The sequence below is a fragment of the Larus michahellis genome, chromosome Z (genome assembly GCF_964199755.1).
Source record: "Larus michahellis chromosome Z, bLarMic1.1, whole genome shotgun sequence".
Lineage (NCBI taxonomy): Eukaryota > Metazoa > Chordata > Aves > Charadriiformes > Laridae > Larus > Larus michahellis.
In genome coordinates this window covers 25,240,704-25,262,653 of record NC_133930.1, presented here as the reverse complement: position 1 = coordinate 25,262,653, position 21,950 = coordinate 25,240,704, and the positions used below count along the sequence as shown (strand labels likewise).

The following is a 21,950-nucleotide window of genomic DNA, read 5'->3' as shown; positions in this document are numbered from 1 at the left end:
AGTTTTCATAAAAGTGACTTTTGTAGATTCCTATTGATGGATTAGGACACCAAACTACCAGGTTTGATACACAGCATCTGTTCTGCTGAAAGAACAGTGTGCAGTTAAGAATTATCAGGCCATGTGTGAAGATCACCATTTTGGACAGAATGAGTCATTGCCACCACCTGCCTGGAATGCTTAACTGATTCAGCTCTCTTACATGTATTGGTCAGGAAGATGAAGGGAAGATGGAGATACGTTGTTTTAAACTTCCCCCTCGGTCTGGCAAAAGCCAGTAGGTATTTCAGTTAAAGTCTGTGGTTTTAATTTACTTAATGTTGTGAATAATATGTAAAGGCAGGATGGGCACAAAGGAAGAAACAGGAGTGGCGCGAAGGAAGAAAGAGGAACCTTGCAGCTGTGCAGCCATGAATAAGTTTATCTCCTTGTGCTGTGTTCTTTCTTTTCCCTTATGCTTTTAATCTGCTTTGTTTAGTTAGACTATAAGATCTTGCAGAAAATTGCCGATTACCATGTGTTTATGCAGTGCACATTCCACAGACCTACTCTGGGATTTTTGGTGTGTCCGTAGGAAGTAATTTTTGTCCCCCTTTATAAGTTACCAGAAATGTGATTTGGAAATTGCCGCATATATTGGACTTACACACTACATATGGCAAAGCTTGATTTGCCGACATGGTTGTATAATTAGCTTGCCGTAAGAGTTCAAGTCTGCGTAATGTTTTGTATGAGACAGCTGGCTAAAAGTATGCTTTTAACTTCGTTTTAAGTATTTCAAATTGTCAAGGGTCTGCTGATCACACAGTGAGTGTGATCAAGTAAAAAATGTATGGAGGTGTTCTCAAAAGAAAGCATTTGGAAACTGGTCCGTGTTTACCAGGCCCTCTGGAGAGAGTGTCTGGTTTCATTCCTGCAGCTCTGAGTGAAGGCAGCAGGTTTTCACTTGGCTATCTCTTTACAAAGCAAGACCTTGACGCATGGCCTTGCTCCCCTGAAGCTACTGCTAGGGAACCTACAGACTGTCCTTTGCGACTGTACTTCTCTTAAATTTATTGGTTCAAGTTATATAACAGTTGTTTAAGATAATTCATGGATTCAGTTGTATTTCATGGACAAGATAAAAGATTGGTTACACTATCATGGCAAAATGTAAAATACAGTTGCTCATGGCTCTCTTCAGGGTAGAATTGCTCAGGGAATAAAGGGATCATTTTTTAATAGTATGTTGAATTAAATATGCTTGTAATTTGTACCCATCTTAGTGTGTTTATGCAAGTGGCTTTGGTTTATAAGAACGCTCTAGAGAAGATAAGCTTTTTAATCCATTTGTGGAGTATTCATAGACACTTAGATGTGGAAATGCCTGGTCATCGTCTTCCACATTCTTGCCTTCTCCATGAGGAGCACATAACCTAATGCGGGCAGTGACACCAGAAACAACTGATAATTGAAATAGCTGTTTAAATGGTTATTCTTAGCTTATGGATTGAAAGTGTATATACAGAGAATATTTGCTTTGTGTTGGCAATAATGAAGTTACTGTGTGCAAGCCAAAACTGTTAAAATTGATACACAAATCATTTGCTATTGGTAATTCATTTCTAATTCAGGCTGATTTTGGTATCAAGGCAGGGTAAGTGAAGGTTTAATTAGACTATTAGATAAAACAGTTGTTTTCAAGTTTAAATAAAAAGCTGTTTAAATAGCTAGAAATGTCACCTTTTTTGTTGTTTTTTGCAAAACCAGTGTATTATAAATGCATTTATTTTTCGCTGAGGAATGAAGCCAAGTATAACCTAGAGAAAAAAAAAAAGTCAAGGGAAGAATTACATGTTTGAAGTGAAAGAGTAGAGCCTGGTTTAACCAAACACAGATCAAATACTTTGTTGTGTGATTTATTTTTTTTCAACTCTGGCCTAGTTCTCTCTGATTTTTAAATTAACTTTTAGAAAAAGCAGAAGAGTGGAACTGTCAGCTTCTGCTCATGACCAGTGTTCCAGAGCTGCAGTTGAAGCTTCTTTGATGCTCTAGTCACTTCTTCTCTTTTGCCTTATTGTGTTTGGTTTGGTTTTGTTTTTTTTCATCAATTCATCTGAATTTCTTGATAAGCTGTGTTAATGGTAGTTTATTAAAAAGACATGACAGGAAATTATTTGGTGCTTCACAATATCTCTAATTCTTGCAAAAGTAGCCTGCTATGGGAATTAAGGAGAGGGAGAGTGATGGGTTAGAAGTAACGCTTTAGTTTGCATTGAATGCTAGAAATCATCATCACCTGTAGTAATTTTCTAAAGAGCATATCAAGAGAAGTCTAAATATACACAGCAGTGAACAAGGTGAACAAGTAATCTGAGGTATCCTAAATTATGGTTCATATGCTGTGTCCTGCCCTTTTTTGAAATAGGCCCTATTCATATTCTTAAATAGAAGAATAACATATGTGTTCTGTGGAAGTATAGTTATTCAAACAGATCACTTTGGTAAGTGGTTTTAATCATGGGTTATATCCAAGGTGATTTGTAGAATTACAGGCACGGATTTTTAGCTGGTGTAAGTTGTCTTATCACCACTGGCTTAATGGGGTTGTGACAGCTGATCTGTGGCCTAGGGAGCACAGAGTTATTCCAAATTTAACTGATGAATTATAATTGTATTTTGATTTACAGTTGATATTTACAGATTTACTGCAGGTGGCTGGTGCACCCAGCCAAGCTCCTCTCTTTGCATTATGTCAAAAGATTGATTCAGTCAGGAGATCACGTCAGGTGTACATAACACCAGTAGAGCTAGCAGCACCCAGCTGTTCCTAAGCCGCATTTAATCAGGGCATATGGTGATGCATTGTTGGTGATCCAGGCGTTTTGCTGATGTGGTAGTTCCCTGGTTTAGTTAAGAGCATCTGAAAACTGGCTGGGTAGGTGAGAACACAAAACTGCAAGTGGTTGCTTTGGCTTCCATTACGTTTGGCATATTGTTGTGCCCAGCATCATAGAAGATCATAAAGATGCTTGGCACATTGTAAAGATTGCCCTATAAACTGCCTGCTGTTCCTGTTTCAGTGTGGTCATTCCCTATGGTTTTGTTGTTACAAAATTGCGTGCAGAAAGCAGTAGGATATCTTCAGATGCATATTTATGTTGTTGTTCTGTTGTTACACTTGTAGAGATCTAAAATTCAGCATATGCAAAGTGTTAGTGCTTTCTAATAATAGGTTCCTTACACCAGGAATGCTGACCTGTAAGCACGCTATCTTTATATATCTTTATAGTGTTGAATATTTTTTATAATAGAATGTAGTACGTGACTTCATCTGTACTTGAACTCCTTACATGCCTTTTCTCCCCACAGAAAATTCTGAAAGATAGATTTGAGGCTATAATTTCTTTTGAATTTAGAAATAAATGTAGGTGTCCATATTCAAGTTGACATTGTTTTTTGAAAAAATTATGCTTTTGTGAGTATACATTACTCGTGGATACATGAAATGTTCTGTTTTGCAGATGTTTTCATAAATAAACTTGTGTTTGTGGAAAATTTTTTATTGTTTCCTACCCATCATTCCTTACTCTTGTGAATTACGAAGATTAGACTGTTACACTAAATTACTCATGATTATAAAGTACTGTGTTATCCAGGCTTATGACATAGCAATTCTACAATTTTTTAATGTAAACTGATACTATTCATATAGAATCAAGAGCTAAAAATTTTGCAAATTGTTTTTCTTTTTCCTAGTTGGAGCCACCAGATGATTTCAGTTCGTGAGGCCAGAGCTATTCCAAGACCTGATGGTACTGAATGGAGAAACAAATTTATTTGTGTAGAAGGTAAAATGTAAAGCTGCACTATCATTTTTAACTGTTTAAAGACACCAAATACACAAATCTGTGAATCAGACATTGTGTTTTAATAATGGAGACATGTAATATATTTATGTAGAAACTCAAGTTTAACCAGTGTAAATAGTTTTGGAAACAGTCCTGCCAAAAACATTTGAGAAGGAAGCTTTAAGTCCGATAGTGTTTAAAAATAGTTCTCCTGACCTTTTCTTCAAGAGCACTCATTGCCCTGTTACTTTTGGAACAGGGATTAGGACTTTGACAAGGAATGGCTTTTATGACAGTAGCGTGTGTTTTCCTGCTCTGCAGAAATAGTCATCAGTTTTGCCACGATTGAGCTTCTGAAAAGACACCGCAGGCACACACTCAGATTCCTCTCTAAGAATATTCTTTATTCTAGAAATGTTCTGGCCTCCCAAGTCCTAGCAGTGACTACGTTATGCATATGTCAGTCCCCTTGTGGCTACTATTTTTGGCTCGCTCATGCGAGTTTCTGCAGAGACTGCGTGATCCCCTACAGAATTGGAGGGTAAACCCAGGCTACCTTTTGGAGTGGCAGGTCTCAGCCGCCTTAGTGCAGGCTGAACTGGGCAAAAGCAGTATACAGACGGCTTCTTTCATATGCTCGTGATGCCTTTCAGCTGTCATGGGAAATATACATGGAGCTGAATAGATAGCATGCATAGGAGATATGAAGCTTGGATAAGGGAAAGAGAAGATAACAGCCCAAGAGAAGGATTGAGGTGTTAGGAGAAAGTAAAGAGAAGCAGGGAAGGACCTAAGAGGTGCTGTCTAACTGGAAACAGTTAACACAAAGAGATAAGAAAGGGAAGTGGGAATCGGAATGCAGTAGGTGAAGGGGAACTGATTGGACAAGGGACCTTGGATAAGGAACCGAAGTGGACTGGGAGCAGCATTAGAAGTAGGTGGTTTAGGACACTGGGGTGAAGAGGGAAGGTTTGAAATCAGAGAGGTGGCCTGGTCCCTGTCTGTAAATAAATGCAGGCTGTTAGGATCAGTATATCAAGGGTTGAAGTTTTGGGATGAAAGAGGAACAGAACTTGGACAGGAGCCAAACGGTATGGAAAGAGTTTTTAGAGACTGGGAGAGTTTTGCTGGGGGAGAGTGGGGATAAGGCAGAAGTCCTGTGGCTGGAACAGTCATCCCTCAAGATTGCTGGGGGTGGGAGTGCACCCATGTGTGTGTGCACATAAGTGTGCATGTAACTTCCTGCATTTGTGCTGCTCTGTGCAGACAGTAGTTACCTGCTGGTGGTAGGTAATGTGGCCTGGAGCTCACCAATTTGGCCATAATTGTACGGACAGCAGCCTGAAGCCACATGATGGGATTCCTGTTCTTTCTTTGACTTCTGGGGGGAAAAAATCAACTACCAATCATAGGGGAAAAAATACTCTGAAAAGGCAACTGCGTGCTTGACTCTGCAGTCTCAGAGTTGAGAAATGTGAGAATTAGAGTATCTGCACAGCTGAAATGATAAGGGATATCACAGTGCAGGCATGGCTCTGGTCTGAACGTGGGAGGAGGGAATGCTGGGCAGCTGTGTCTGCTGCTGTCACATGATGCTGATCTGCTGTGTGGCGGGGGGGTTGTGTGTTTCAAGCTCTCAGGTTTTTTTTATGGCATTACAAAATGGTTGAGTAATTAGGTTTTCTTTCTGTCAGATTGGAAAATAGAATATCAGCATACAAAATAGGCGTTTTAGAATGTGTATTAAATGGGCTTGATTACATACAACTTTTCCTTAAGAGTGCGTCTTGCATTTGCACTGTTAAAAAACCCCAAATTATCTATAGGTGGCACATCCGATTCCTTCCTGTTACAATGTGCTTCAGGACTTCCTTAAGAGTCTCACTCACCAAGTTTTTGCTTCTAAGTGGAAGGGAAAAATTAAATTTCCTATTTCAACTCAAAGTAGGCTTCATCTGTATAACAGCTGTTAAGATGAACTAGTTTAACAACTTATGCAGATAGACTTCTTTGTACTTTGAGAAGAAGCTTTTAAAAGCTAGCTAAACATGTCAACGTATTCTGGTTTTGTCAGATTTTCCAGTTAGCAGACTAAAATTTCAGTAATTGGTGTTATTGCAGGTATTTCTTAATATTTTAAATATATTTGTTGATAAATTACACAAGTCTATGCCAGCAAGTTGCCGTAATTCTGCATGTAGCACTGTATTTAAGCTTGCTCAAAGAAAAACTTGTGTTCTGTTTTAATTTCTATTGCACTTAAGACTGATTCTCAGTCTTTCTGCTGTTAGAGAAACAAATACAGTGGAGATGCTCTTTTCAGACAATTTAAAATCTGGCAGGCTATTACCATTATGGGAATACAGAGAACACTGCTTTTAGCTAACATTTGTGAACATTCCCGGTTGGAATTCTAAATTGCTAGCAACTATTCCGGTTTCAGTTTAAATTTTCTCTATGTCAAATAATATCATACACTCTACTAGTGAAAAAGACAGCTTGGAAAAGCTAGAAACATGGCAATTTTGTGAGACGATTACATTGATAATCATTTAGGGAACGCCATCAGAAGCCATCTAAGCTGCACCTGATTCATGCTTCTACTTCTAAATCTTTTAGATCCACATCCTAAAAATAATTCTAAAAATAATTTCTCAGGGTTTGGTTGCAGAAGTTTTGAAGTTTTTTGATTTCTTGTGTTTTCATTTGGAAAGACGATTGTCTTTAGCCTTTCCCTCAAGTATCAGTGTTGAAGTTGTATTACTTTTTTTCTTTTAATATTCTTATCTCTGTGTGCGAAGAAAATAACTTGTGATGGGCTCGCACTGTCTTAATGGTTAGAAAATGTAGTGGTGTAAATAGTAGCTGATTGCAAAACTATTCTTGCTGCACTACAGGGAGTGAGTTTGTCTTTTGACAGTCAGTAAGTACGCAGGAAGAATAAAGGGAAGATGTGAGTCAGCTTTTGTGACTAGAGTACCTTTTTTCCTGCTGACAGTTTCAGAAGATTGTACAGGTTTGCTCTTGTTGGTTTAAAAAATATACATCTCTTGATTCAACATAAAGTACGTAAAGGTTCTAGCATTAAAGAAACAGTTAACATCATGTTTAAGACACACAAAAGAAATGTGGTAATGCTTCACATGGTAAGGGACATAGAATTCTTAGTAGCAGTAGGCCACTGTGTCAAATCATATGACTTACTTTAGATGACTATATACCTTTTTTATTTGATCGCTAGTTTTTTGTTCTGATCTAAATTAACGATGCATTCTAAAGTAAAATAAATCTTCCTGTTAATGCCCACTGAAAACTTGGTAGGTAGTTTGAAGAGAAACCTTTTGGAAACCTCTGAAATACAACATCTAGTCCATGAAACAATTTCTTTGTGAATTTAAATAGCTTGCAGAAATAAAAACGCAGTGCCATAGAACATGTTCCAAATCTGGAGTCTCAGTCTCCATAATGGCAGAGTCCTTTTGATGTCTTTTTAATGCTTTATTTTACTATATGTCCCTATCTGAATAAAAGCAATTCATAACCAACAAACAAAAAACCTACGTGATCTAGGAAATACTTCTGTGGTTCTGTGGCCCTTAAGGACTTTCATGCGTTCTGCAAGTGTGAAATGTACCATCTTACTTAAGCAGTTCTCTAGTAAGGCAAAAAAGACTATAAAATCTGGTTTGTAGTGCATTGTAATGCATTGTCTCTGCATCATAATTTTTTATCTATTGCTTTAATGCTGGCAACCCTATCAGCATCAAGGAGCACTTTTTTAATCCTTCAATTAGAAAACAAAAAGTTCCAAAGTATTAATTATGTTATCAAAACCAAAGGGAAAACATCATGTGAATTTGTAGTCTGTTAGAAGATGGAAGCCCCAGATTGTTAACTTATGAATAGGCATTGTAGAATACGTATGAACTGATGAAATATATTTTTACAGCAGTGGATACATCTTATATAAAAAGTTATAGAAAATATTTTTATACTCCATGTATTTCACTGAGAAGCTGTTGAGTGAGATGAATCTAAAGTGAACAGTTCCAAGAGTCACGTGTAGGAAGTTTCAAAAGATTTAATGTGCAAAATCATATTCTGATATGTCATCACAGACTATTAAGCAGTAGCAAATAATTACTGATGCATAAATTCAGCACAATCAGAGTGTGCTTCAATAGGTATAATAACCTGCCTTTATTATGGATTACAAACTGTTAGACCATTTGGGGCCTTTTTTTTTTTTTTGATGAATGTTATGAAAAAATAAAGATTGAGAAGCAAAGTGGAATCACGCACTCAAAACACTCTTGGGAAGCAATGATATGTTGACTCTTCTATGTTTTATCTGGTGACTTGCTCAGTGAAGACAGCCTAGCTCTAAGGGGGTTTTTTGACATTTTTAATGTTTGTGTTTGGTCTTGCAGAGCCCTTTGACGGGACAAACACGGCTAGAGCTGTACATGAGAAACAGAAGTTTGATATTATCAAAGGTGAATTTCTGAAGGTAAAAAATACATTTAATTTAATTTTTCTAGTCACTTTGGTTTTCAAGATAGTTATACAAATGCTAGTCATTGAACCTGCCTGTTTCTGATGTTTGTGTTACGAATATTTTTATGCTTTCTACTATATAAATAATAGAAATGTATTGTTTTAAAAAATGTGGAAAATTATTTACTAAGAATAACTAAGTCTGTTTAGTAAGAGTAATTAATGTCTGCCATTTAGCATAACGCTTAAGTTTAAATGGATACTTGAAATAGTAAACCCTTTGTCTTAGATTTTCTTGTGTGCGTAAAGTTCTAGTGATAGCTAATAGCTTTAGAATTACAACTTTATCTTCATTCATTATTTCTTCTTACATTAATTTGACTAGTAATAAACAATGTTTTATACTTCCTATCCCTTTTCTTTTCGTAAATATCACCACCAGTGGTTTTCTACTGGTTTTTGACAACTGAATTACACTGGTACTTTGCTTTAGGGAGACCACACTCATAATTTTAGAACATGAGAAGTTCAAACTGGAGCTTTCATGGTTGCAGTCAGTGGAGAAGGCAAGGGCACTTTGAAGCAAGCAAGATTTAGGCCTTGGTACCAGCTCTCTTTTACATTTGTCTCCTATCACAGGCATTGCATTGCCCCAATTCTCGTTTTGTGAGATCTCTGACTATTCATAATGTAGTTATCACTAGACATTAGCGCGCAGAACTGGCTTCCAGCTTTAACCAGTTAGACTCCCCTGTTATGCTGTCATTGGAGGCTCCTGTTTACTCCAGTTAATCAAGTCCCTAAATATCTTGAGAGCTTCTCCAGCAAGAAGGAAATCAATCCCAGATACTTGTAATAAAGCAAATGCTATAAGGTGTTGCCTTAGGCAGAAAAGGATAACTTTTTTGCTTTATAATTCTGTCAGAAATGTTAGTTTCCTTCCATTTAACCGTGTTAGCATACAAAATACTGAACTGTTCACATACTTTCACGTAAAATATTTGATTTTGTGAATCTGCTAATGCAGCAGTTTACAAAGTAGTCCGGGCTCTGTCACTGTTGTGTGAAATCAGGGTGAACTTCTCTTTTCAGAGTTTTCAATTAAAACATTGGTTTCAAACCTATGTGGTTTTCTGAAAAATGTAAAAGCAGCTGTTTGATCCTAGCCATCTGGAAGCCTATATACTAGAGTGTTATGGCCCTAAAGAAATTTCCTCTTTACTTGGAACCATAAGGAATGACAGTTGCTTAAAACTGCAAGTATTTATTAATATCTTGCACTTTTTTTTTTAAGAAGCCTAAGGAATCTGTTTATCTCATAGCCTTTTGAGAGATTATTCTTCCTGTGGTTTTAATTACACATTGTGGTTTAAATGTGTTGCATGTAAAAATAGGAGGGTCACTGCAGTTACTTGCAGGTTCATGGCCTGACAGATGTGTCCTGGACTTCACACTAGAATACAGAAGAAAATGGAAATAACCTATTTTAAAGACACAGTTAAGTTCTGGGAATGTCAGAGCGTAACAACGTATATAAGGAACTCTTGACATGTGTGAATTGAAGCCAATTATTTTGCAGTCAGAATATCAATGTAGTGCTTAAATAATGTTAACATCTCAGTTTCCACAAATCACTCTCTTCTTGAAAGGCTGTACCTTCCTCAATATTTCGTTGCATTTTGTGTAGTTTTTGAATTTTTTCTTCCCTTAAAAAAAAACAAAACAAAGCCAAATGCCTCTCTTTTCAAGAAGGGGAAAAAATAGTCAACCTTATCTTTGTGGGTCTGTGAGGCTTACTGCTGACAACGATATACAAGTATTACTGACAAAAAAAATAAATTGTACTTTTTCCCCCAGTCTTGGCAGATATTACAAGACAAGAAAGACCTGAACTGTATATTACCTTTAAGACCAACAATACAGAAAAGATAACCAGCTTCCTTCACTTCCTTCTTATTGGATCCTGCTGAAATAAAGAACAGTATCAAAATCAAGAGGCAGTTACCACAGGTTTTTTAATGATCTGTTTTTCTCTGTAAACTTTTGTTAATGAAATGTTTATAATAAAGATTGTGTATTTTATTATTGATATTTGTTAATACAGCTGTTCATTCAAAGATGTTTTCTGAAAACACTTGTGTTAGAAGAATCTGAAACGACAAGAATAAATCCATTTTAAGGAAAGTATGGGGATATACTGACTTGTTGTTTCCAAAATCTGTGTAATCATTATTTCAGACACATTTAACCATCAAATAAAGACATTCAGAGCTAAACATTGTGCATGTTTGTCTATATCCTTAAAGCATTGCTCACAGTACCCACTTCTTGATGAACATACAGCCAGTGCTTTACATCTCCTTAATTGCAGTAAGCACTTTTGCTCAACTGGGCACTTTCCAGTTTTATTTCCCTTTTCCATGGAACAACAAGCAACAATTTATGAAAATTAAGCTAGATTATTGTTGGTAGTGTTCTAGATATCAAGAACTGTAATCTAAACTGGAATTTTCAAGGAACAGTTTTACTACAAAGATGATGAAATAAAAAAGGACAAATCAATATAAATAAATGCTTCATATTCATAGGGAGTAGGCAGCTTCCTTTTACATATTTGAAGCAGTAGTGATACCTGCTTTGGGGGGAGAAAAAGGGGGGAGGTGTGAAGAAAATGAAAAAAAGAAAAACCCCAAACACCCCACAACCCAACCACTGCTACAATGATAAGCTGGACTTCTGTTTTGATTATGTGTAAATATTTGTAAATTGGTCAGCTACTGTAAATTAAATAAATTTCAATAAACCTTGAAAATTCCAGCTTTTCCAATACAAAGTTGTGAACCCTCTTTTAGACCTGCTGTAGCACAATTTGTGCCTCTCCTATATTTGTTATTGAAGACCAATTCATTGTTAAAACTGTACTTAACATTGATGTCAAATTAATATTCTCATTTTTAAGTTTAATATTTCGTATGGTGTTCAGTGGAATAAAGTTTATATATGCAAGATAAAGCTTATTTTTCCAGTTTATGTTACTTTGTACTGCATATTTGAAATATTCCATAGAATTAAGCAGAAAAGGAAATGCCCCGTAAAGGTAAGGCCCCTGTTGCAAATCATAAACTTCTATATGGCTATGCTGCCCTGCATCTGTGTACAGGTAACAGTTTAAACTACTGCTGTTTCTAACGAGATTGTGAAAGCCCTTATAACTGTGTAAAATAACAAGCATTATCTCTTCTGGGGCAAACTTCTAATTCATTTTAAGTTTTACAGTTTAGAAGCTCTAGAAACTGTAAACTGTTTGCCTGCTGCGAGGTTACTTACCTGCACACTTCATCATGATCTAGTCTATGTAAGAGTTTGGCTTGCTTCTTAAAACAGCATCCTTCTGCAATTTTAAGTCTTGCAGTTTTAATCCAACTACAGCAATATACTAAAATGTTCTCCCTCCATGCGTACGTTCCCCCTCACTGCCCATCCTCTTTATAAAAAGGTGGTAGACTTGGTCCCAGTAAAATATTCACTTTGACCTGCTTTATGTAAAATGAAAGCACAACTTTTGCTGTTGCTTACATGTTGACAGCATCCAGGATGCTGTCTGGATCCAAAGATGCCTTAGTAGCCCCAGATAGGTTCTGGGGAGAGAAGAAGGCTTCTCTTTTTCCTGTGTTTGTTTGGTTTGGTTTTGTTTTTGTTTTTAAAGGTGCTGGCTATCTGTCTGCAAAATGTATAACTTTCCCACCGTGGGATAACTAGGAAGGGACATGTGTATTCAAACTTGGCAAAAATGTATTTCAAATGAGCTGGATGTGAGGCACAAAACTTCATGCATGTCTAGCTCTTAAGAGTTTGCCCTGCATCACCTAAGGTGTCAACATATCTCACACCTTAAATTACTGCCTTAGGTATGAGGCTGCTTCAATTAAAAAAATTGTGGTACCTCCATGCAACTCCGTAAACATAGACCCAGCAACTCAGTGGTCTTTTTAATACAAGCAAAGATCTGTAACCATAATGGCCTGTTCCTTTCAAAAGAATATTTTTCCTTTTTTTTTTTTTTTTTTTTTTCCCTCAAGCTTATGTACTTCTGATAAGCTACATCTATAATCAGAAATTTAAAGTCTAGGTGGTAGTTTTCCCTGACTGTTTGGGGACAAGCCTGTTTGTCACATCCTCTCTAACAATGGGCAACTCCCCAGTAGTTTACTGCGTTGGCTAAGCAAGGTGCAACGTGGTGTAGCTTGGTTTTAGCTCATAGTGAAAGAAGCTAGTGGGTAATCTCGCAAGAGCATGGGAAGTGGCAGCGCTCTCACAGACTGAAAAATAATCTGCGAGGTTTGGAAAACAAATTTCACCAGATACCATGTTATATTATTCTCCTTTCAAGGCAAACAAGAGCAGCACCATCTTCCATGGAAGTGCCGGACAATCGGAACGATGCTGAGCGAACATCATGGTATTTGTTAAATGGTGGGCTGCAACTTTCATCAGAAAACTTCAGATAAAATACCACAAAATGAATGGTTTGGGAAGAGCAAGTAGGAGCTGAACTTTAACTAACTTTCGATTCAGTTCTGTGTAGTCTGGGGTTGTTCAGCGGTTTAATGACCTGGAGTTTCATCTACTCTGGGCAGGTATCCAGAGCCAGAAATCCACTAATGGCTATCATAAATCTTAATGTTAGCGTGAAGTTTTCCCCTCTCCTCAACTTCAAAATTAAAACCTTCAGACACCTATCCCTTGGCATACGGTCTAGCAGGAATAGTTTTTCTGCAAGACCTTTGGTAAAAAGTGGTTTTCACAGCTGACCAAGGTTTCAGTGTGCATGCAAGATGCAAGCTTCTCTGAGGCTTCTTACTGCTGTGAAATAAACATGCTTTAGTTCAGCTCTGTTTGTTATTTTAGGACTAGTTTTGACTACTCATTTTGGCATTGGGTTTGCCTGTCGTGTCTCACCTTATTTAATATCAGGAACTGCTAGTATCTTGTCTAGGATTTTAGGAACTCTCTTTAGTCTTCTAGCAGTGTGTTGCATGGGAGAACCAAACGTTAGGGAGAGCTTCCCATTCATAACAGTAGTGCCAGAACTGGTATAGGCTGTATACTGTGAAACCTGAAGTTTCTCTTCTAGTTCTCTTGCTCTGACTTCTAAAATGTGATTGTGCAAGTGTACTGTCTGTACCTTAAGCTCTGACAGTATGAAAAGTTATTTTTAATAAATCCCTTTCAAAGAATTCAATATAAACCAACTTTAAGGCTCAAATTGAAGGGTGGCATGGTTATTTGGGAGAAATGGGCAGCCATGATAAAAGGATGTAAGAAGATTTGTAGATAACGTGAAGTTAGCGCTTGTCAACACCATCCCAAACGCTTATTTGGAACCAATGCTTTACTTGATTCACAGTGTATTTGGTGTTAAATTTAAGTCCACCAGAGAATGTTGCTCTTGATTCAATGGACTCTACTTGCTCTGAGTTATCTCACGTGTCTTTTGTAGTGTTTATTTTTGTTAGGTTTGTCTTGTTTTCTCTAATCCTTGTGTGTTTTGATGGAAGTCTTACCCTCATTGATTTTACAGAGTATGATGCTTGTAGGAAGAGCATGGAAGAATACGCTATTTTGGTCAACTTACAGGTCGAATTAAGTTGTGAGAAGTACAGAAAGGAGAGCACTGGGTCTGGAAATAATTTGAAGGCATTCTGCTATAAGGGTGCTTACCTTCTTACTGTGCTGAAGACTGAATCAAAGCTCATGCAATATATGTGTCCTTCATATATAAGCATTTCTAGAAGATTGTAATGCTCTTCCAAGTGTAAAGAATGTGAAGTCCTCTACCTTAAATTTCATTCTGCTGCGTACACTGTCTCTGTGCTCATGGTAAAATCGGGAGTTTAGGTTAGTATTTGTTTCAGGTATGCTTCTTTGAGAAATTATGTTCTGACCTTATAAATTGTGTACCTCAGTAGATAGGTCAAGAGAGCACACAGGTTTTACCTGTATGTACTGTTCAGGAAATATTTCACTTCAGGTGAGTTTGTCAGTAGAGCTTTCATTTAGCATTGCAGAGAGAGTTTGTACTCAGAAATACCTGCTTGGGTATTTCTGTACTTAAAACACAAGGATGAGTTTGCTGATTGATTTCTAACCAGTTATTTATTTGAAGAAAAAATTAGAGAAAAAGAAGGGGGGGAGGGGGAATAAGAAAAAAGGAGGATTAGGCTTTTACTGTATATATGATGTTTTATACCTGAAATGACTTAGAAGTTCTTTATTTAGAATCAGATAGGTGTTTGTCCCCCTTTTCGGAAAGATAGTTTTAAATACAGTCATTGGGTAGCACAGGTTGGAATTATTTCCATTTTGTCTGTGAAAAGCACTGCATTTTGTAAAAAAATGCAGAATAATAAAGGATAGACATGGCATAACATAAACCTTACATGGTAAAGTAGTTTGTCTTTGCTTTAAATGAAAATTGGTTCATGTCCACTCAAAGAGGAAATTTTAAATGTCCTGTGATTTAACACAGTGACACATTTGGCGGTTCAAATATATTGCCTGTGCAGTGTTAAAAACTACAGTGCATCTGATACATGGTACGGTGTGGATTATTAAAGGCGTGTGTCCAAGGCTCATCCACTATTAATTGTGTTGGACCTCTCCAGCTCACATTTGAGGGGCTCTGAGTGCGCTCAAGGGCGGAATTTGCTTAACTTGTGAAATGCACTTTTTTTTGGCGGGGGGTGGGGTGGGAGTGGGGGTGGGGAGGGGGAAGGGACGACAAGAAAAGTTCCCCTTTGCCTGTGCCGTCCACCCCCAATTCTCAGGAGGTGTCTTGGGAAGGTCTGCTGAGGCCCCAGCCCCTTCTCCCCGCCACACAAAAGCCTCCCGGGCAGTGGCGGGACGGCGAAGGGGACAGATGGCCATGGGGCGTCCTGGCACCCGGTTGGTGCTAGGACCCAGGGTGGGACCAGCAGGCACTCGGCGCTGTAGCTTCGTTGCCTTCTATTTAAAGACTGCCCTGAGTCAGGAGAAGCGAGAGCTGCTGGGGATGACAGTTGCTTCAGGCAACCCTGGGGAGGACAGGGTCGGGGGTAAAAATCACCGGCGTGGGCCTGAGCTGGGAAGGGCATGGAGGGGTACCGCGGCGCCCAGTGCGACAGGGCCTCTGAGACCTCCTCCTTCGTAGAGGATGAAGAAGAAGAGGAAGAAGAGGAGGAGGAGGAAGAGGAAGAAGAGGAGGAGGCTGTGGACCCGGAGGAAGCAGAGGAGCTGACTAACAGGTACGGCCTCCCCAGGGACCCGCAGCCTCGGGGGCAGTTGGCAGCTTCATCCCAAAGCACAAGCCCCAGGGGGGTGCCGGGATCGGGGCCCGTTGCTGTTTTTAGTGCCTTTCCCCCTTCCCTTCCCTTCCCCATTTGCTGCAGATAAAGAGTGTGTGTGTGGGGCCGGGGGTGTCTGCTAACGGGGGGTGTTTTGGGTGGGTTTGGCTGTAATTAAGTTTTGTGCAATAAGCGCCTGCCCTGAGTTCCCTGGAAGCTTTTCTATTTAAAGATCCTCTGCCGTGCCAGCTCAAGTGGCATCTCCCTCCGCTCCTCCCTCTCTGGCAGACTCCTTGTCACATATCGATCTGAAATGCGCTGCAGATTTGCTTGTCAGGGAGAAAAATGGTCAAAGATTATAACGGCGCCTAGAAACGTGCTCCTTTGTGCGGCCCTTTCTCCCTTCCCGCTTCTCCCTCCCTCTTCAGTGTCTTCTTCCCCCCAAAAAGGGAAAACTTGTTGTACGTGCTCGCCACTGCCCGTCACGATTTGCGTGGCTGATTTTTGGGGTGCAATGGGGAATGTTTTGTCACTGTGATTATTATTTTTCTTTTTATTTTGTTTTTTCCCTTAATAACTCTTGCACAGGAAGTTTGTTGTCCTAACACTGCGCTCCTACCGCCAGGAAAACAAGGATCAGGAGAGTGTGCCGGTGCCCAGCACCCGGCCCTGGTCCTGCGCAGGATGCGGAGGTGGCTGCAACCTGACCCAGACAGACGGGCTACCCCAGCACTGCCAGCGCTGGCCCTTTCCAAAAGAGACCCGAGAGTCCACCCAGCACGTATTGGGTCGCGAGATTTCTCCCTTGTCTTGAGTAAAGCCTATCTGTTTTAGGGGGATACTATAGGAAGAAGTTTAAGGTATTTCCAGAAACCAGCTTCTTAAGAAAATTGGGTCATGCAGTTCCTAAAACCGCAGTGCTGTGGGGCCGTCCTGCGTTTACAGACCGCACTGGGTGTATCGTGGCTCAACGCGCTTTCTGACATTCCTGGTGGTCACTGGGAGAAAAAAGATGGCAGAAGAGAGGTGGGGAGGCAGGAATGAAAGTCAAACAGGGAAACGTAGCCCAGGACTGCAGGAAGAGCCCCTTGCCAGGGGGAATGGAGAGCTGGTTTTCCAAAAAAGTGGGGGGACAGCCCCTGGTGTGCAATGCAGCTTTTCTCCGGAGGAAGGTGTTGACTCTTCAGTCCTGTACAGGCAGAGAGAGGGCTTACGTGCTGGTAGACACGGCTTGCACATGGGTGCAACCCTACGAGAAAACCAGCTGAGGTCGGTGGCGTGGAGCTACTCACTGCGGACAGCTAAAACACAGCTGACTGGGTATTTTTTAGTGCATTCTGCAGTTAAGTGGCTAATAATAAAACTCAAATTGCAAAAACGTAAGCGGGAATGGCTAACTTTGCCCTTAAAGGGAGGGAAGTCTGTGGAGCCTTGCAGTTATTCACTGCCGGGGCTGGGAGGACGGCTTCTCCATGGGTGCCCATTAGCAGCTCGCCGCAGCTGGGTCCGGATGCTGGCTGGCAGCCTCCGCAAGGCAAACTCAGGCACTGCCTCTCTCTGCTTAATTAAATCACAGCAACCATTCCCTTTAGCTCTCCGTTACATTAAGAATTGTAGAGTTCGCCTCTACGTTTAACCACCTTACGTGTAAGAGAGGTCAGGGTCTAACAGAGAGGTTTCTAACAGCTGTGCTCAGTGGTAACTGAGTATATTTAAATCCATTTGATTAGTTTAATTAGGCCGCAGGAGAGGTTAAATTTGGGGGTTGGCACAGATATGGCAACTGTACCAAGCACTCAGCAATAGCTTAGTAAAGTTAAATAAAACTGATTCTCTAACTGCTTAAATTTTTGTAGTTGCAAATGTCAGCGTGGTTGTTGAGCTTACGGCCTTCTCCTGTGCGGAGTGCCAGGACACAGCTCCTGGGAGGTGCCGGCTAAGCAAGAGCAGCTGGGCTGAGCCCCTGAGACAGACTTATTCAGACTGTCAACTAATTATTTGTTGACAAACAGGTTTTCAAGCCCCTGTGGCAGAACCGATTTTTTTGAATTTACTATTATTTTTTTTTATGCTTTGAAAATGTAGCTTAGATGAGATGTAACCAATATGCGAACTTGGCTGAAGACAGCCTGTCCTGGACCCTGCCGTCATGGATTTATTTTTAACAACCCCAAGCTCTCTGCTGCCTTTGTCTTCCTCCTCTGCACACAGTTCAACAGCACCTGGTTGTGCGACATGGCAGTCAGAAGGAAATTCCCCGTTGGCTCCTCTTTCCACCTTTCCAGCATGCTAAATATCCTCATTCCTGTTTTATAGGAGAGTTACGCAGCGAGATGTCTGGCCTAAGGTCAGCGAGTGCTCATGTGACAGAGGCAGAGGAGCCCTGGTGTTCCCCCAGGACACTGACCCCCGAGCCCCTGCCGACCCGCTCCGCTCCCACAGCAGTCCCTGTGCAGCAGCCGCAGGGAATAAAACCCCAAAAGAGCTTATGGCTTGCCCCAAAATGATGATGCATGCACGCCAAAAAGCAGAGAAGCTTGGGGTTTACATCTTTATTGCCCTTTTTGATGTAATCTTTAAATAATTTGCTTTCCTAAAACAGGTGTTTATGCAAGTAGTGAGACTAACACATGGCATCAGAACCTATTATAAAGGTGGGATAAGACATCATATCCTTGTCAGCATAAATAACCTGCTCATCTTCAGAAGGTTTATACACTATTTTCTTGTCTTTGGGCATTTTACTGTCTGAGAAAGACAGATCACGGCAGATGTCTTTTGTTTCTAGCTCCATGTAGGATTAATCATCTAAACAGGGAAAATATTTTGAAAGCGTAGATTGTGTGTTTTAAGACAAACATGGGTATGAAGTTAATAGGTTTAAATTTTTGTATTGATAAGGGTGAGATTAAAGCCTAACTATAAGGTAGTTTACTGGTTGACTGTTTGACATACCCACTGGACTGTCTGAGTCTCTAACAACTGCGCGATGGGCGGGCAGCTCTGACACGGTCCTGTCTCTTGGACCGTTCCCAGATTATTTCCTTTTGCAGTGGGCGGGTGTCTGGATGTCTCTGTGTGCAGGACTTACCTAAAAATGGCTCTGCAGCCAATTTACGTGTGTTTCCAGGTAGCTGGTTTGCCTGGAATGGGTATGGGACTGATGTTATCTATTCATTTAGTGACAAGCTAAGAGCTGTAAAAGGGGAGAAAGTCCTGGAGTTTGGGAAATGTTTTTAGTTTTGGTTTGTTTGTTTGTTTTTTTTAAATGAAGCAGGCCTTCCACAAGAGGATCAGAGGTGTGGAAGCTCCAGAGCTAAGTCTAGCTTAGGATGAGTGGTGAAAAGGATGAAAGGGGAAGCAAAGAGGAGCAGGGGGCTTCTCGCCCATGGGGGAAGATGCAGTGTCTAGGAGCGCAAAGGAGTGGAACGATGGCAAATGGGAAGGTGGAAATGGGGGCACTGGGGATTTGTCTTCCCAAGGAAAAGATTGCCATGCTCTCTCCAAAGCAAGAAAGACAGACAGGGGAAAATGATGCATGGTCTTAGTTTCCTAGATGGGGCAGTGCCTGCCTGGGGCCAGGGCAGAAGGTGGTGTCAGGGCCGTTTGTCTGCCGCTGGCTGCAGGGGGAGGTGAGGGCGGTGGGAAGCTGGGGCTTTCCATCATCCTCTGTGGTGGGGCAGAGGCTTGGGCTACTGGCACCAAGAGCAGCTGAACGGGGTGAAGTGTGGAGGCAGAGGCGTTGGTGCGGCTGGTGAACCCATCCCGCACCCCGGCCCCCGCCGGCAGCTGCAGCTGGGAAATACACCTCGCTCCGTGTCTGGTTTCTCTCCAGCCTTCTAGATGACATTAACCGAGTCTTTGACAGAGGTCTAGATTACTGTTTGGATCTAAAATAACACACAGACTTTGAGAAGTTCCCTGTTAGGTCTCAACAAAGTGTTTAAATCACTGTGTAAAGGAGGTCTCCCACCCAGACCAAAGGGTTTGTTGGATACCCGGGCTCCCTCCACGACCTCTATGGTGGAGAATCCAGAATGCAGGAGCAAGGCAGACCTCGGGGGTGCTGTGGTGTCTCAAGCAGCGTGTGAAGCTGTGACTGGCATCGCCACCAGGCCACACCATGACCTGATGTGTGGAAAAGGGACCAGCAGCACCACGTGGAGTTGCGTCACTTCCTGGGCGTTCGCAAGTGTTGAGGATGGAAAAAAATGTCTGAGGCTAGCCCAGCTCCCAGCTCCCAGCTACACTTAATAAAAATCAGCTTTGTATCAGTGCAAGCAGCAGTCTTGCTGCTTTTACATAGTTATTCGTTTGAATTTGGACAGATGCATGAGCCACTGTGTTGCCAAAAGGGGCATCATTGACACTGAAGGAAGTTAGCAGTAGGTTAGCAATTGAAAGCCTGGATTTGAAATAGTGGCTTTCTGTAGCTTCTAATGCTTTCACCCTGAAGAAGGAGACAGATGAGCTTTAGCCCTGGGAAGCGCAGAGCAACAGGCAGAGACCTCGCTGAGCATACCGATTGCTGCAGGGGAAAGGGGCAGCATGGTAAAGGCAGAAACTACAGGAATGCACAGAACAAAAACACGAGCACAGAAAAATAAAATATTTCCTTCAACTGGGAAGGCAAGCTGGCCAGTAACAATTTCCATCTCCCCTGCCCTGAGCCCCTGCAGGGTTCAAGTAGGAGCCCTCAGGGGCTGAGATGTCTCCTCAGCACAAGCCATTGCCACAGCTTGACATCTCGGTCATTTCATCTGGTCTGTTTTCAGCTTGTGAGGTGTTAGGCAGCAAACAGCAACAAGTTTTGCTGATGCCAGGAGTGACAAGGTCAGATGTGAGGTGGATGAAGGGAGGCTCTGGAGGATTTTAGAGAGCTGATGGGCTTGCTATACTTCTCTGTGACGGTGGCAGGGTAGCACAGGCAGACAGACCTCACCCAGTGTGTCTGAACACGACTGCTCCGGCATCTGGGGAGGTGTGGGAGTTCTGCCCTGTTTTGCGCAGGGTTTTATTTAATAACAGCAGGTAGGGCAGAAAAATTAGGTTTAAAAATATATGAGGGTGATTTAGAAGTTGAAAAACCTAAAAAAAATTAGTCATCTGTTATTTTGGACTGAAATAAGACCTGAAAGCTTCCTTAGTATTATTGCTATTGATTTATTTTATTTTATTTTATTTTACTTTACCATACCCAAGTCAACCTAATGCTAAGCCATGAAACTGACAAAGGAAAAGGTAGCAGCAAAGTTGGCATAGATTTATTTGTTTTGCCTCTTCCTCCAACCTTACGGAGCTCGCCTTGCTAGAGGGCACTACACCAGGGCAGATAGTCAGCTGTACATCCTGCGTTTTGTATCTGTTTGATGGCCAGTTTTATTGGGTTTTCTTTGGCTAAGATGTCATTATTTAGTATTGCACTGTCTCGCTTTGAATTGTGGGCTTTAGTTCAAGCTGTCCGGCTAGTCCTGGTCTCCAGGCCAGCTCAGTCACCACAACTGGCTTTAAGCCCTATAATGGGACTTTGATACCATGTTGTCCCACCACTGCCTGGTCAGGCTGTTGTCCCACAGGGTGACTTCAGTTTTCAGTTAGCACCAAGGACATCAGGGCTGAGATGGTCTGTGCATCGGTCTGCATAGACCTCAGCATGGCCCAGCCCCGCACAGGCCTTCTTGTTCTGTGCTCTGGAGAGAAAATTCATGTAAAGGGAAGGCCAGCACTGCTAGAATCAGGATTACCTTTTTCTTTCTGATAGGAACTGAGCAGTTTTGCTGAGTGCCCTTTACCAAAACTTTACGGTTTGGAGAGTTTTCTTGATGGCGTGATTATGGCTGTCCTCAGGATTTCCGTGTCTCCTCCTTCAAAGACCTCTGCCTTCTGCCAGGTGCTTGGCACCCTCCAGAGCAATGCCGACTGCTCCTCAGGGGTGTCCCCCTGCCCCTGCAGCCTGCAGGCATCTCTAGCACCCGGGTGGTGCTGAGCCGCAGCCTGTGGCAGTGGGTCAGATGGGTTCTGCTTCTCCGATCCCATGGTCAGGAGCCATCTTTCTTCACTCTTGCTGAAGAAGTGCTTTATCCTAATCACCTGGAAAGTGACCCTTCCCTCTGTTCAGTGGAAGTAAGACCTTGTGTGGCCATAGGTTTGCATCCTTCCATGGGAGGTACAGAGACTTCACCACTTCTCCTGCTCTACTGAAGCCTCTGCCTTTGCCAGCAGATACTCTGCCTTTCTTTCCATCAGCTACTAACATGACTTCCCTAAATGAAGTACTGTCTACTCAACAAATATTGGGGTT

The 21,950-nt window shown here is 41.2% G+C and overlaps 2 protein-coding genes across 6 annotated transcripts in view; both read left to right on the top strand.

The window, feature by feature from the left end:
- Positions 1-10,414, top strand: part of TENT2 (terminal nucleotidyltransferase 2) — a 48,875-nt gene extending 38,461 nt beyond the window's left edge. For 3 of the 5 annotated variants that reach the window (XM_074569409.1, XM_074569411.1, XM_074569410.1), the window contains exons 13-15: positions 3,739-3,830; positions 8,261-8,326; positions 10,185-10,414. In XM_074569409.1, the coding sequence (XP_074425510.1) occupies positions 3,739-3,830; positions 8,261-8,326; positions 10,185-10,297 (271 nt within the window). In that variant the 3' untranslated portion in view covers positions 10,298-10,414. Of the gene's footprint in view, positions 1-3,738; positions 3,831-8,260; positions 8,341-10,184 lie in introns of all 5 variants that reach the window. The other 2 variants (XM_074569412.1, XM_074569413.1) reach the window with 1 other exon arrangement.
- A 4,931-nt stretch (positions 10,415-15,345) lies between these two features.
- CMYA5 (cardiomyopathy associated 5) overlaps positions 15,346-21,950 on the top strand; it is a 52,241-nt gene continuing 45,636 nt past the window's right edge. Inside the window, exon 1 of the mRNA XM_074569851.1 lies at positions 15,346-15,610. Within this exon, the coding sequence (XP_074425952.1) occupies positions 15,459-15,610 (152 nt within the window). The 5' untranslated portion in view covers positions 15,346-15,458. The remainder of the gene's footprint in view (positions 15,611-21,950) is intronic.